The sequence below is a fragment of the Lonchura striata genome, chromosome Z (assembly GCF_050655825.1).
Source record: "Lonchura striata isolate lonStrDom1 chromosome Z, ASM5065582v1, whole genome shotgun sequence".
Taxonomy (NCBI): Eukaryota; Metazoa; Chordata; class Aves; order Passeriformes; family Estrildidae; genus Lonchura; species Lonchura striata.
Window position 1 is genome coordinate 1195602 of NC_140740.1, and position 13641 is coordinate 1209242.

Genomic DNA, 13641 nt, shown 5'->3' on the forward strand with positions numbered 1-13641 from the left:
GATTGAAAAGACCATGTAACACTAATAAAGGAAGTAATTCAGTACTTGTCTCCAGCCTCTATGAATGTCTCCAATATACATTTGGTGTGTTTGTGATCAGTGACTTGATAATTTTGTGTTTGTTACTATTTGGAGTATTCTTACAGAGTATTTTGTTTGAAGATGAACTTAGGAGTTTATGACCTGCCCCAGTCTGAGTTCAGAATTGTGTATTTACTTTGTAGCAGTGAATACAGCATTGAAGGAAAATACATCTGTATTGTATCTTTATGAATACAATAAACATCTTTTCAGAGTGAGCAAAAGCTGAACATACTTGACTTGGAAGGTAGGGCCTACCCCTGTTAATTTAAAAATGTAGTTTTTATACTTGGATATTTCCAAATGCAAGCAATGAGTGGATCCTTATATGCTATCATTCTTTGTCTAAGTGTAGGAACAAATTCAGGTTTTCTTTTGGAGATTTTAGGAGTAACTTCACAACTATTTTGAGTAATTTTGTAATTTGTAAAAATTTTTGACTTCAGGCTATTTTAAATGTGAAATAGATCATTATAATTTAGTGTCATCTTTGTGTTTTCTTAATAAGAGAATAACACGTGCTTTAGCCCTAACATATAGGTAATAGGATTGGATCGCTCACATCCAAATTAGCCAGTTGTAATTAAGCCACATTGTTTATGATTATTGTTTCTAATGGTTGTGCTTATCTAATACAGTCTATGGCCAAGCTTTGGTTAGCATCTCAAGTAACTCTCAAGATGTATCATTTTGTCAGATATTAACTTAATCAGATGCCATTTCCTTTTTCAAGTGGTCAGCATCCAACTGTTCTGTTTCATGCAGTAAGTCACTGTCCTGGTGTCCTGGGTAGGCACCAGTGCAGCCACTTCTAATTGCAACCCTTAATTTCAAATGTCTTGTTTTTACAGTGCCAGATTTTGTGATAATTTGAGCATTTCTGTCTGTAACTTTTTCACCAGAATTACTGTTAAACACTGTCTGTCAGTCTTGGCATCATTTTCATACAGTTTCCCATCTGAGAAATTAATGAGGATTTGAGTTTGTCTCCTAAAAAGTAAAGGTTTGTAGGCATTTACTGTCAGTCTCCCTGTTGAATTAAGCGTGGCCAAAACTGGGTTGCTGCTGTGATTCACAAAGCAGAAATAATAATCCTTGTTCTAAAAAAATAAAGCTGACCTAAAATACAGCTGAACTGCTACTGTTGTCTTCTAGTTTAGCTTTTTTTTTTGTTCTTTTTTCGCTTGTTGTAAAGCACAGAGCCCAGTCCTGGAAGCACTTCAGTTCCAAAGAAGCAATGATCTTGTGGAATAGTACTTAACCTCAAAGTAGTAGCTTACTCCAATTTGTGCAAATGGAAGATAATGACAAAAATGATGGGAAAATCCTCAAAAGGAGGCTCAGGGGGACCTTGAGCTCTGCACAGCTCCTGCCAGGAGGGGACAGCCGGGGGGTCGGGCTCTGCTCCAGGAACAGGGACAGGAGCAGAGGGAACGGCCCCAGGGCAGCTCAGGGTGGAACCAGCAGGGATTTCCCCATGGAAAGGGAGCTCAGCCTGGAGGTGCCCAGGGAGGGTTGGAGTGCCCATCCCTGGAGGTGTCCCAGCAATTCCTGGATGTTCTCTGGGCTGGGGACAAGGTGGGGATGGGGCACAGCTGGGACTCCACGGGCTGGGAGGGATTTTCCAACCTCAGTGATCTTGGGATGCTGTGATTGTTACTGGAAGGCAGGTGGCAAAAATTAGTGGGTACAGCCACCACCATCTCTGACTACTCCTTATCCCATACTTCCATGGAAAGAAAACTGCTCTGAATTCCTCAGTGTGAGGAATAAGATTGGCATAGAACACTGCGGGGGGCAGTGGAGGTGGTTCTAGGTGGGGCTGCTCTGATCCTCTGTAAGGTCTGTGTCTGTAGCTTCAGGGAGATCTTCCCTTCAGGAGTTGTAGGTATTTTGGGTTGGTCCATCTTCCCTCAGCACATGAGCTGTGTCCCTCCATCTCCTTGGATTTCTTTGCCTCATTTCCCAAATTTCCTGTCATTCCCACCACAAGGGGTTTCCTAACACACCATGCTTCTGGTCCAGCCCTGTGCAGGCAGCCTTGTACTCTCTACATTAAAACAAGAGAAAATGTTTCTTCTGTGGGAGGAGAAAAGACACCAAATTCTGCATTTTATATGCGACAACTTGGGAAGAATGTGGAGTGATTTTATAACAACTCCCCACCTTTATATGAAGAGAAAATTCACAACTGTTCTGTTTTCACGGTTCGTTGCTTCTTTTGCTTGAAAAGGCTTTGCTTTCACTTGTGATAGTGGTTTTGAAGCAATCAAAAGACAAATCTAATTTCCAGCTGTTAGAAATGATTGTTCATGCATGAGGAACTACTGCAGTTTTTATGTGCCATGTCTTTTTGGGGTGGAAGTTGTGGTTTTGGTGTTTTGGTATGCCATGAATAACAGGATTGCGGTTGGGGTGGGGGGAACTTTTTTTGGGAAATAGTTATTTTGAAAATGACTGTATGCTTTCATAGTGTCATGGCCAGGGTGCCGAGTTCAGTCAGAAGATTTCCCTTTGGAAAATGACATGTTTCAGGGATCCACTACCTGTTTACCTTGACTCCATTGGTGACATAGTGGCTTTTCAGGGCAGCTGTGTCTTGCAAAAGAAAGCTCCTTGCACACAGTATTTCAGGCCAAATGATTTAAGAGCCACTTTCTTTCTCTGTTATTGAGTATTTAACCAGGTTCTTCACTTGGATGACTAAATTGTAAGAAGTCCAGGACAGCAGGGAGGATTTTGTAGCTGCACACAGAAAATAAATCCATAAGATAACTTCGTTACGCTTCAGACCGCTTCTGCTATCCTTGTATTTCCCTCATCTGTCACTAGTGATGTCAGCACTAGAAAGCACCTGGAGGTGGTTGGATCCCACATGTGTTCTTCACTTAAGGGAGCAGTTTATCAATGTACATTAAAACGGTGCAACTAGTGGTAAAGGGTTTTATACAACATCCTTATTACAATGAAACTCTTCAGGGAGATGTCTACATTTGTACAGGCTGTGGTAGAGCAGGCTGCTTTTGATTAGAGCCCGTAAATTTGGGCACAGTAAATGCACTCCGTGTCCCCCTCCCCAGGCAGGGTGACCCTGCTGACCGCTGTGACCTGTGACAAACAGGTCTCAGGGCTATTCCGGGCTGGGGGATGAGTTGAGATCCTGCACAGGAGGGACCAAAACCTGCAGGAAAATGTCCTGCAGAGACTGGACCCGCGGGATGCTGCAGCAAGAACTGGATCTGGAAGTTTGGATGCTTGGGAGAACAGCCAGAAGGAAAGCAGAGATACGATCTCACCACATGGCCACGCCCTGCTCATCAGCCTGCTTTAATTCTCCCTGATGAACGCAGTCCTGCCATTCAGTTTCTGTGCTCAAATCTCCCTGTTTGCCAGGGGAAAAGTATTGGAAGAGCTGCTATTGAAAGTTCTTGTGTTTCACTGGTGGCTCTGCACCTCTGAAGAGAGAGGAAGAATGATACATTTTCAGCTTTAGAGGCTGAAATTAAATTAGGTGTAAATGTATTCCAAGCAATGAAGGCAAATTTGCTTACTAATCTGGGTAGCATTTCCTTTTTCCCCTTCTCATACTCAAAGCAGCATTACCAGTACCTCTGCCTCTGTCACCTCTTCCCAGTCTTCTGTGTTCCTGCAGGAGCATCTCCCAGGAGCCTGGACAAGGCAGGAGTAAAGAGAGGCCAAGGCAGCAAGAAAGGAGATGTGGAACATGGGAACTGGGAGAAGCAGCAGTGTCCTCGGCATCTGGCACAAATGTTTATTTGCACCACTTCTCTTACCTTTTCCCCCAAAAGGGGGCCTGCTTCTTAATTTCTAAGGGGATTTAGGCTAAGCAAGAAATTCTGTCTCAGTGGGCCTCTGCAGCTGAGGTAGAGATAGGAAAATGTTTGGTGTCAGTAGGGAAAACCATTTCTTTTAGTTGACTCTGTCACCTTCCCATTTTACCCTTTCCTTCATAGTCTCCCTCCAAAGGTACCTTAACCCACATTTCCCTGCTGCCCTGCTGCCACTAACTACCCAAAACCATAATTAACTCTCTCCTGCTGTCAAATTAACTTGTTACCACAAGTTCTAAACTTGTCTTCCTCATCAAGAGGAATAGAAATAGTACAAATATGTTATTTTGCCTTCGTTTCTTACCTGTTGATCAAAATAATTCAGCATTTTAAAAGGAACAAATTGACTTAATTTGCTTTGGGGATACTTAAAGAGTGAGGACAATTTTATATCAATTAAAATCAGTGGTAATTCATTTATGATGGAACTAATGTAATTAATTAGGTAGTTGCTGCTTATCTTCTAATACATATATTGCATTTAAACATCTGCTCAATAGTCCATTATGAGAGCACAGGAGTGATTTTACCTGAGAGCAGTAGAGGAGCAGATGCTTCCTGATGACAGCATCCCAGTTTGTTTAGGAAACAGCCAGCCAATCCTGGATTCACAGTTTTAACTTGAAGCATGTCAGGCATGCAAGTAAATTTGAAAATCAGAAACAAAAAATTGAGGAACAAGTTTCTTCATATGATTCTTAATGATTGCATTTTGGTTAAAATGCCTTTTTTGGTTAGTGTTGTATAGGACATTTTTTTGAGGCTGATGTTTGTGTTTTGTCTTTTGTTTTGTGGTGTCTGTACATGTTAATGTTTTGCAGTGGTTACAAAGCCATCCAAATTTAAATTTGATTTCAGTGTTGCCTAGTTCAGTAATTAAAATTCAGCATTAGCTCAAAGAGTCAGAACTACAATATAAATAGGAAAATAGGAATAGAAAACCAGAACAATAATTCAGAGAAAGAGTTAAAATTGACTATCATGATGTATGTAAAAATAAAGTGTCAGTTTTGCTTTTTTAAAATAAGTTACACCTATGTTTTATATTTATGGCTTTATCAGTACTGGTTGAAGAGTGAAAATGAGGTCTTCTGGGCTGATACAGAACTGTCTGAGGCTCCTTGGTTCTAGTGACCCATTTGTAGATTTTTAGATGTTTCAAAGATCACCTAAAATGACTGTACTCATTTTATTCATCTCATCAGCAAAGTTCATCTCATCAGCTACAAGAGATACCATCAAAACTTGTAGGCTACAAAATGTACTTTCTCTGCAAAAATACTGTGGGCCGTACTTGCAGAGACAGTAAAGAGCACGATTGCACATCAATGATGTGTCTTTTTAAATCAGAAAACGTGAAATTGCTGTTTCCTGAGGGGAAGGGGGATTAGAGTAGCCCTGAGAAGGATTCAGCTATTTGCCGTTGTGTGCAGATCTAAAATAGTCACAAATTAGTCATTTTAGCATTATGTAGAGAATGCAGTTTATGCAGACAGTCTTCTTTCTAGAACAGTGATATTTAACACAGGAGCAGGTAGTCTTGCCATTTCCAGAAGTATCTTTGGGCAGGGTAGCTGGTGACTAAGCAGGAGGCAAGGCCGTGGTATCTGATGAAACATTAATGCCTGAGAAGCACCATGTAGGCTCAGTTCTGAGCACAGACTCTTTCTCTTCCCCACCCCTACACATGAAAACCAGTCTGTAGCTGGGTTTGGTTTGGGTTTTTTTTTTTTGTGTTTGTTTTTTTTTTTTTTTATTATTTTGTTTTCCTTTCCCACAGGCTGCTGATGGTCTCTTTTGCTATTCTTACTGAAGCATTAATCAATTTTAAAGAAGGTTCAGCATTATATAAAGAAGAATTTTTTTTCTTGCTTCTTTGTTTTTTTAAGCTGTATTTTACATATAACCATTAATGATTTGTGTGGGGAGGAAAAGAATGTCCCTTCTTGGTCTGTCACTCATGTGTGTGGCAACTGGGCATATCACACCAGTCTTCATGTGGCTTGTGACATCAGGAACAGCAATCAACACTGTCCTTCTGGCATTGTAGAATTTAGGATCTCTTCACATGCAGTTTTTAAAACTAGGTTATTCCAGAGAGCGTGTTTTCAAACATTCCCATTCAGTGCTTTAGGCATTAGTTTCCCCATAAGAAAAAATCAGCCATTTTCCTGCAGACATCTGGGATTTACCAGGAAACCAGGAAACCTCTGCTCTGTGATCTTCTCACTTCATGTCCAAAAATGTATGGGCAGTTCCTTGGTCTGCAGCTTCCCGAGTCCTGGGCTTTCATTTGTGGACTTCTGCCTCAGCAGCATCTGGGTGCCTAATACACTAAATTTAGGGCATGTCACATCAGGAAAAAAAACCTGAAAATATATTTGGGTCATTACTGTTAAAGTTTATTAGTTTTAATATTTTTTCACGTATCGATTCATCCATTGCTGACTTGACTAAGGATGTGAGATAAAAATGCAAAATAGCTTTAAATTCCTGGTGTGTTGTATGAACATAGTGTTCAGAGGATGCTGGTTCTTCTTTTCTGCTCAGTCTTTTTGTGTTTTGCTTGGACAGATACCATAAGTCAATATTCAGGGTTGCTTGGCAATAGCCAAGTCGTGAAATGCACGCCCAGCCTGTGGGGCATTATGGTTGCTTAGTTCATGCATGTAAATTTGGGGGTTTGAGCACTGAACAAGTCCACACCCAGAGTGTCTTCTTGGAAAGTTTGGTCTTATGTTTAATCTTAATGGCATTATTAATTTAATGGTTCCATTTTCAGAGACACTGAGTTATGACAGCTTTTAGAAAAATCCAAACAACTGCATGCTTTGCACTGTTGGAATATTAATTTGAAATGTTGTGAAATTCGTGCTGCAGCTGTGGTATATCTCAATGCAATTAGTTTCATCTATTTTGATTTGTTTCAACTCTACCATAAACTTTAGTACTTTACACCTGGAATATACACTAATGGGGAAAAAAAACCCCTCTCAGTTTTATTATTACATTTTATGTTATTATTATAATTACATTATATGATACATTTTATATTATTAGCAAAAGCAACTCCTGGCAAAAAGCCTTTAAAGAAAGTAGATCAGAGGATTTTTGGTGGGTACATTTGATTTGTCTTTTGGCAAGCAAAACCAGATTATTTAAGGATACACTTCTAAAATGGTCTATACTGAATGTAATGAGGACAGGTACAGCTGTAGTCCCCTTGTTGTGCCAGTTACTGTGCCATGAAGATTTTAGAGAGAGCCTTGGTGCAGCTTAGAAAGATCTCAGTTCTGGAAAGGCTTGCAAATAGTTCACAGCTTGTGGAAGGAAGTGTGTAAGATGTCTTTGTAGCTTTCAGACTCCCCTGATTTTCTTGCTAGCGTTGAAAAATTCCCTTGGGAGTTTGCCGCTGTGAAAAAGGGGTGGTTGCTGCTGTTTGTCTCCTGCTCATTTACCGGGCTCGTGGCGATTTCCCTGGGTACAAACAGGGGCTGACGTGTTTCTGTGGCCACGCGTGTCGTTCCAGGAGCCCTCGGATGACTCCCAGGCCGCTGGGGCTTGCGGCACAGAAGAAGTGGTTCGCTATGAGTACCACGTCCTCTACTCCAGCAGCTACCAAGTGCCCGTGCTGTATTTCAGAGCCTGCTTTTTGGGTAAGGCCAGCACAGACTCCGTGTGCTGGGTGCAGGAGACGATGAAAATTTTGTATTAGGTCGAGGAAGAGATGTAATAAGAAACTAAGAGGTGAGGCTGCTCACCAGAGAATTTTTAGTGCTCTGGACTCGGAGCTCCAGGACTGTGGAGGAGATGATATCATCTCAGCCTGATCTTTGGCTCCTGGCATCTTGCCTGTGGTTGACTGAAACTGCTGGTCATTTTTCTTGTTCTTTTCCTGAAATGACTAGTGTTGCAGGTTTAAACTGGGCTGAGCAGTCAGTGGACATAACCACAGTGCTTGAGCCACAGTTTGAGCCACAAGGCTGGGGTCTAAATGTGACTTTTAAATGTGTGCTGTTTTCTGTTTAAATTTGCTCCTTAAGGGAAAATAAAGTAATACTGATAGGATATTGACCTTTTTTTTTGTATTGAAGCTGGCTCTTGAAACAGTCTGAGGCTGTCTCCTCCCTGGTATGAACATCTTGCTACCCACTGCTCTGTGGCTGTAACCGCTGTGATTTCAGCCCCCATCCTGTCAGGGGAGGAAGGAGGAACACTCATCCTCCCAGGGAGGCCACGTTGGTGTCACTCATTTAATCAGCAGGCACAGAGTGATCACACTGCAGCGCTGGCTGTGCTCTGTTCCTCACTGCCCCAAGCCTGTGTACCTCTGCTCCATGGCACTGTGCCTGCAGTGGTGTGGCCAGCAGGACCAGCTTGTGGCACTTGTGGGCAGCCTTGAGTGGGGAGCATGGTTGTGTTGGGTTAAGGCTTGGACTAGATCATTTTAGAGCTCTTTTCCAACCTAAACGATTCCATGATCAGCATCTTCTGTGTTTTGAATAATATCTTAACTTTATCTAGATAAAGATGTCTGAATGTTGCCAGTGATATCTTTTCCTTTTTAATTAAAAAGTAGCTTAAGCTGCTTTGAATGTGTTTGGTAGATTTAATCACTCTCTGCCTTATATTGTTTAATGGTTTCTAATTTTGCAGTGTTAGCGTTTCAAAAAGCACTTCAGATTCAAAATTGAAGAACAAATTCTTGTAGGCTCCCTGGTGGAAAGATTTTAGTCTGAGGTGCAGTTTCAGGAACGGATAATTTGGGGTAAATTTTCAGAGTGGGATGTGGGGAACTGGGGACATTGTTCTGCCTTTACCACCAACAAAACTCATTTGCACACATCCTGTTGCAGATTTATTTCCAGCATTATTACAGGCATTTACAAACGTGCAGTGTTTTGCCTTTGAACTTGTTGTGCAGACAGGAAGATGAAGGTAGTTTTGCTGTGAGAGACGGGTTAGCCTATTTGTGGTCCTGAAAAATGTCATCTTCTTGATTTTTGCTGAATTTATAGTGCAGTGACTCTACAGAAGAGGACGGAGAATGGTGCAGGTAGAGGAAGTAGGACAGTATCTCTGTTGTACTGTACTTCCATATAATTAGTATTCACCATAAGCAGTTAATCACCAGAGAAGAGCTCACAGAGACAAAACAAGTTGTTTAGCTTGTCAGCACCAGGGAATCGGAGGTGTTGAAACATGACTCCTTATAGCTGGAAGTGGATATTACAGGAGCCAGTGGATGATCTAATGCACAATCATGGTATTATGTGCCAACAGCTCCCCTTGCAGTACAGAACTGTAATTGCTCCTGCAAGTACAATTACCCTTTAAAACACTTCTTGGGAACCTTTCACAATGGAAAACAAGAGCTTTTTTTAGATGCTTCCGAAGGTCACCTGGGTTCTCTTCAGCATTTTACATTCTCTTTTAAATTATAACAATATCTGACTCTTGAAGCGAGCAGGATACTAAATGCTGGCAGTAAGTGTGTTTCCTACAGTGTTACCAGCTGGTATTCTCTGATTTTAATTACGGGCAGCTTACTTTTGAAAATGAAGAATTCTGTCTTCCCTGCACGTTGTTGGTCTGCCTGTGTTGTTGGTCTGCCTGTGTTGTGCTGTCTGAAGGTCCCAAAGTGGGATTTTTGGAAATGTACAGCTGGCATGTGCTCACAATCACTTGAGATATCTGAGCAGAGTATCCTTTGTCTTGTCCCAAACCTGCTGTGAGGAAAACTCTGGGAAATGCCCCGAGTTTTTTTCCTTTGAGGTTATAGTCCATGTGATGGGCTCCTCACTTTGTCAGTCAGCAATGCTGGCTGTATTGCTCACCTGCACTAATCAAGGAACAATCTCCCCAAGATTTACCTCAATTTCCCACATTATTTGTAGACTTGGCAACAGGAGAGGTTCCTCACAAGTCTCCTGTGAGCTGTTCCTGGCTCCCCTGGGATCCTGCCCATACTGATCCCGTGCTAATTAGAGCTGGCTTCGGTAGGCAGAGGTGAGCTGTAATCCTTCTAATGGTTCCACAGCCCTGTCCCGTCTTGCCTTCCCCAACACAAGGCACGGAGCTGGAATTCAGAGCTCTGCTTCCTCCCTGGCAGTGTCTGCAATGCCCATCACACCTGGGAAACAATGATTCCTCTGTTCAGCCTGGCTGAGGCTTCTGCAGCATTCACTTCCTCCCTTTGGAAAGCAGCAGCTGAAGCTGGCCTGTCCAAATCTGCACTCCAACAGACACTTCACAAACTTCTCTAGAATGTTGAAATTAATGAAATCCTGCCTTTCTCTTGCTGCATGTGAGTGCAGCTTCCATTTACCTGGTCTCTCAGCTCCTCCTAGGAAAAAGACTCTCTGGAGCCTGGAGTTGCTGGGGGGATGTTCCTGTGATCTCCAGCTTGGTTGGCATCTTCAAGAACTTGTGCCAGTGAAGACATCCAGTTTTCACTCCTCTCTGCTAGAATATCTGTAATTCAAGCATTACAGATCACGTCTTCCTGCAGAAGGGAAAGAGTTGCATTTTATCCTTGCCCTTGCTGTCTAACTTGGATTAAATAACTTGCTTTCTTGAACTCATCTTCAGACCTTTTTTTGTTGTTTGTGAGATGAAGTTTGCTACGTAAGGTGGTGCAAGGTAAGGTTTGAATTTTTGATTCCAACAGAACTGAAACATTTTGAGAGACATCTAAACTTTTTTGTAGTCTCAGGGGAGATGGATTTACAGGGAAGATCTTGTTCTGTGCAAGGACAAATACTTCAGTTGAAAATAGTGATTAAGCACGATGAGACTGCCTGGAAAGGTGTTTGGGAACATTAGAGGGTACAAGAAGATATTTTTAGGCAGTGTGTGTATACATAAGAAACATTTTTCACTGTCTTATGATCCTTGCCACGTGGCATTTATTCCTAATTTCAGATCTGCTGAAGTCACAGTCAAGTGTCAGGAGCTCAGGACAGAGGCTAATTTCTCCAAAATCAGCCTTGTGCCTACCATACCAAAAACGGAGCCCTTCTTTCTTCTCCTGGCTTCTGAGACTACCAAATAGGTAGTTGAAGAAATGCATGAACCCCTGCTGATATCTGATGTCAGCAATTAGCCCTCTTGGAGACAGATGGTATAGGCAATTATCCTTCCCCTTCAATGCTGGCATCAGCCAGATGGGCTGAGCTAGGTCCAGTAAGCTTTCTTTAATCAGCAGAGTATTTTCCTCTTTTCCTACTCTTTAAGATGTCAAGGAGCTTCAGTCTTTTCCTGAACCATCCTCCTCTGAAGCCAGGCATTCAGAACCCTCTTGCCATACATTAGAAAGCCCACAGTGAGGTATCAGCAGCACAGGTGAGCACAGACAGCATTCAGGAATCACCCCGGCTCATCTCACACTTCTCCTTTTTCCTGCAAAGGCAGAGGAAGCAGCAGGAAAGCTGGCTTAAACGCTGAAAAGAAAGAGCAGGACTAATGGGAGTCAACAAGGACTGCACCCTCACTCCTCTAGAGAAGAGAAGAGGAATGAGGTTTTCAGGCTGACCTGCTCAAAATACTCTCTCAGCTCAGTGGCAGCTAAATCCCTGCCAATAAAAACCATGCTAATCAGTGGTTAGAGAGAGGGAGCTCCTGAGATAGGGCAACTTCCTCCAACCCTGAAGGCATGACTTTCTGTATTCACAACCACACTGGGCCTGACTGAAGTGCTTTCCAGAATACAGATTTGCTTCCTGAGCTCAAAAACATGTAACCACCGTGTCCTTTCTCAGAAACACATCTGCTCTAAAGACCGTATCCTGTAAGAACTGGTTTTACTGTGGCTTTGGACATAACTGAAATTGAAAAATTTCTGTGATCGTATATTCTCTTAAGCTGTATGAGGTTTTTTTTATCATTTGATAGTGGTTTCTTAATATTACATACTATATATATATATAAAATATATAAAATATATCAGAATATATATAAATAATATGTAATATAAAATAATAATATATAAAATATATAAAAATACATCAGAATGAAGCCTCAAAACAAGCTGTGCACCATTTCACCCAAAGCGTCAAACAACCTTTAACTGAAAATCTTAGAAATTGTTAAAAGGTTTTAATTGGGAATCTCTGAAATTACTAAAAGCCCTCGCGACACATGAAGAAAATAGAATACAACTACTTGGGAAGCCTGAAAATTTTCTCTGAAAATAAATACGGAATTTTGTCTGCCTAAAGAATTTCTGCTCTTTGCAGAAATTAAGGCTCCTGTGTGGCCTGACAGCCTCACCTTGCTGCTGTGAGAGGGCACACAGTATTCTGCCTTTTAACCATTTCTTATTTGTGTTGACAGGACAGAGTTAACCCCAGCTGGGCAGTCAAGAAGCTTTTCTCAGAAAAGTTTGTTGTAGAGTAAATAATACACTACTGTAAACAGTGCAAATAATAAAACTATGCAAGCTGAACTTGGGATAAGCCTTGGGACACACATCAAGCTGTGTCCTTGTGGGTAGATGGTGACTAAATAAACGCATGGCTGGGTGAATCTGGAGCCTTCACCTTCCTCTCCTGCCCCTTCTCTTGGCTTGGTGCTGCTGTTTCCTTCAGGTTCTGGGTGAATTTCCCACTTCAGCTCCATCCCAGGGAAGAAGAGAGGCAGGAAGGCGAGAGGCTGCTTGGCTCAGCAGGTGCCACAGTGGGCCCTTGTTGCCAGCAGCAACAATTACTGACTGCTGTGTCAGACCAGCTGGATGTTTGAGGTCTCAGTGGGTTGTAAGAGTGTGTAGCAGGGCTGCTAAACATGTGAGAGGTCTGGAAGAAGGGGGTAAGAGAGCCCGAAGAACACAGATCTGTGTTTAGAGCAAGTCTGGGAGCTCGTGAATACAATGAATTCGTCATGTGGTAAAGACAAAACTTGTTTTTAACTCATGGTTAATATTTCAGTAGCTTCTGATCACTTCTAAAAATGGGATTGACAGAGCCAGAGTAGTCAATTGCATGTGTATGTGAATCTGCTCAGTGTTATTATAAAAATTCTCAGAGAAAAGTGTACAAAGCACAGTCTAGAGTGGCAAATCAGATGTTGCACAACATGTGTTACTGTAGATTTTACACTGGGACTTTCTCTGCTGAGAGCAAAATTGCAAGTATGCATGGCATTTCATATCACCTGCACACAGGTGATCTGAGTGTAAATGCATACTTTTAAAATAAATTTATGCTGTTGTAGCAATTTCTTTGTGAATGTTAGAGTGTCCCCAGCACAGCTCTGGTATCTGTCATCACAAGACAGTGGATGTGATGGTCTAACAAGTCTTACCTTCATGAGGATAGCATAGAAAAGCTGATTAATATGCTTTTACCCCCTCAGATACTTCATTTTCCCTGTGATTCTGCTATATCATGCTTATATAGGTTCAGAACTTCCTGTTTTTTTTTTTTATAAACATGCAGAAAATAAAACAGAGGCTGTAGGCAGCTGGTTTGAATTTGTGTCTAAACATGGCATTCAAATATTAATTGTGTGAATAAATCTTTTTCATTTTGCAGACATACAAATGTCAGTACAATAAAACTGATTATCAGAGGATGATGGTTTCTGACACCTGATAAATGCCAAGATGAAGCTACTTACTGAAAGTCTATCGAAATACTCTGTTTGCCATAAACAGATGTTCATTAAAAATAGACATGCTTATTTTCTAAGTGGTTGACACTAATATCTTGGC

General features: G+C 41.6%; 1 protein-coding gene across 5 annotated transcripts in view; it reads left to right on the plus strand.

The window, feature by feature from the left end:
• The window catches only part of ATG10 (autophagy related 10), a 59017-nt gene that overhangs the window by 29850 nt on the left and 15526 nt on the right, over window positions 1-13641 (plus strand). For all 5 annotated transcript variants that reach the window (XR_014951567.1, XR_014951568.1, XM_085567655.1 and 2 more), the window contains exon 4: window positions 7462-7588. Coding sequence is in view for 3 of the 5 variants with exons in the window: in XM_085567655.1 (XP_085423781.1) it covers window positions 7462-7588 (127 nt within the window). In the remaining 2 variants the exon portion in view is untranslated. The remainder of the gene's footprint in view (window positions 1-7461; window positions 7589-13641) is intronic.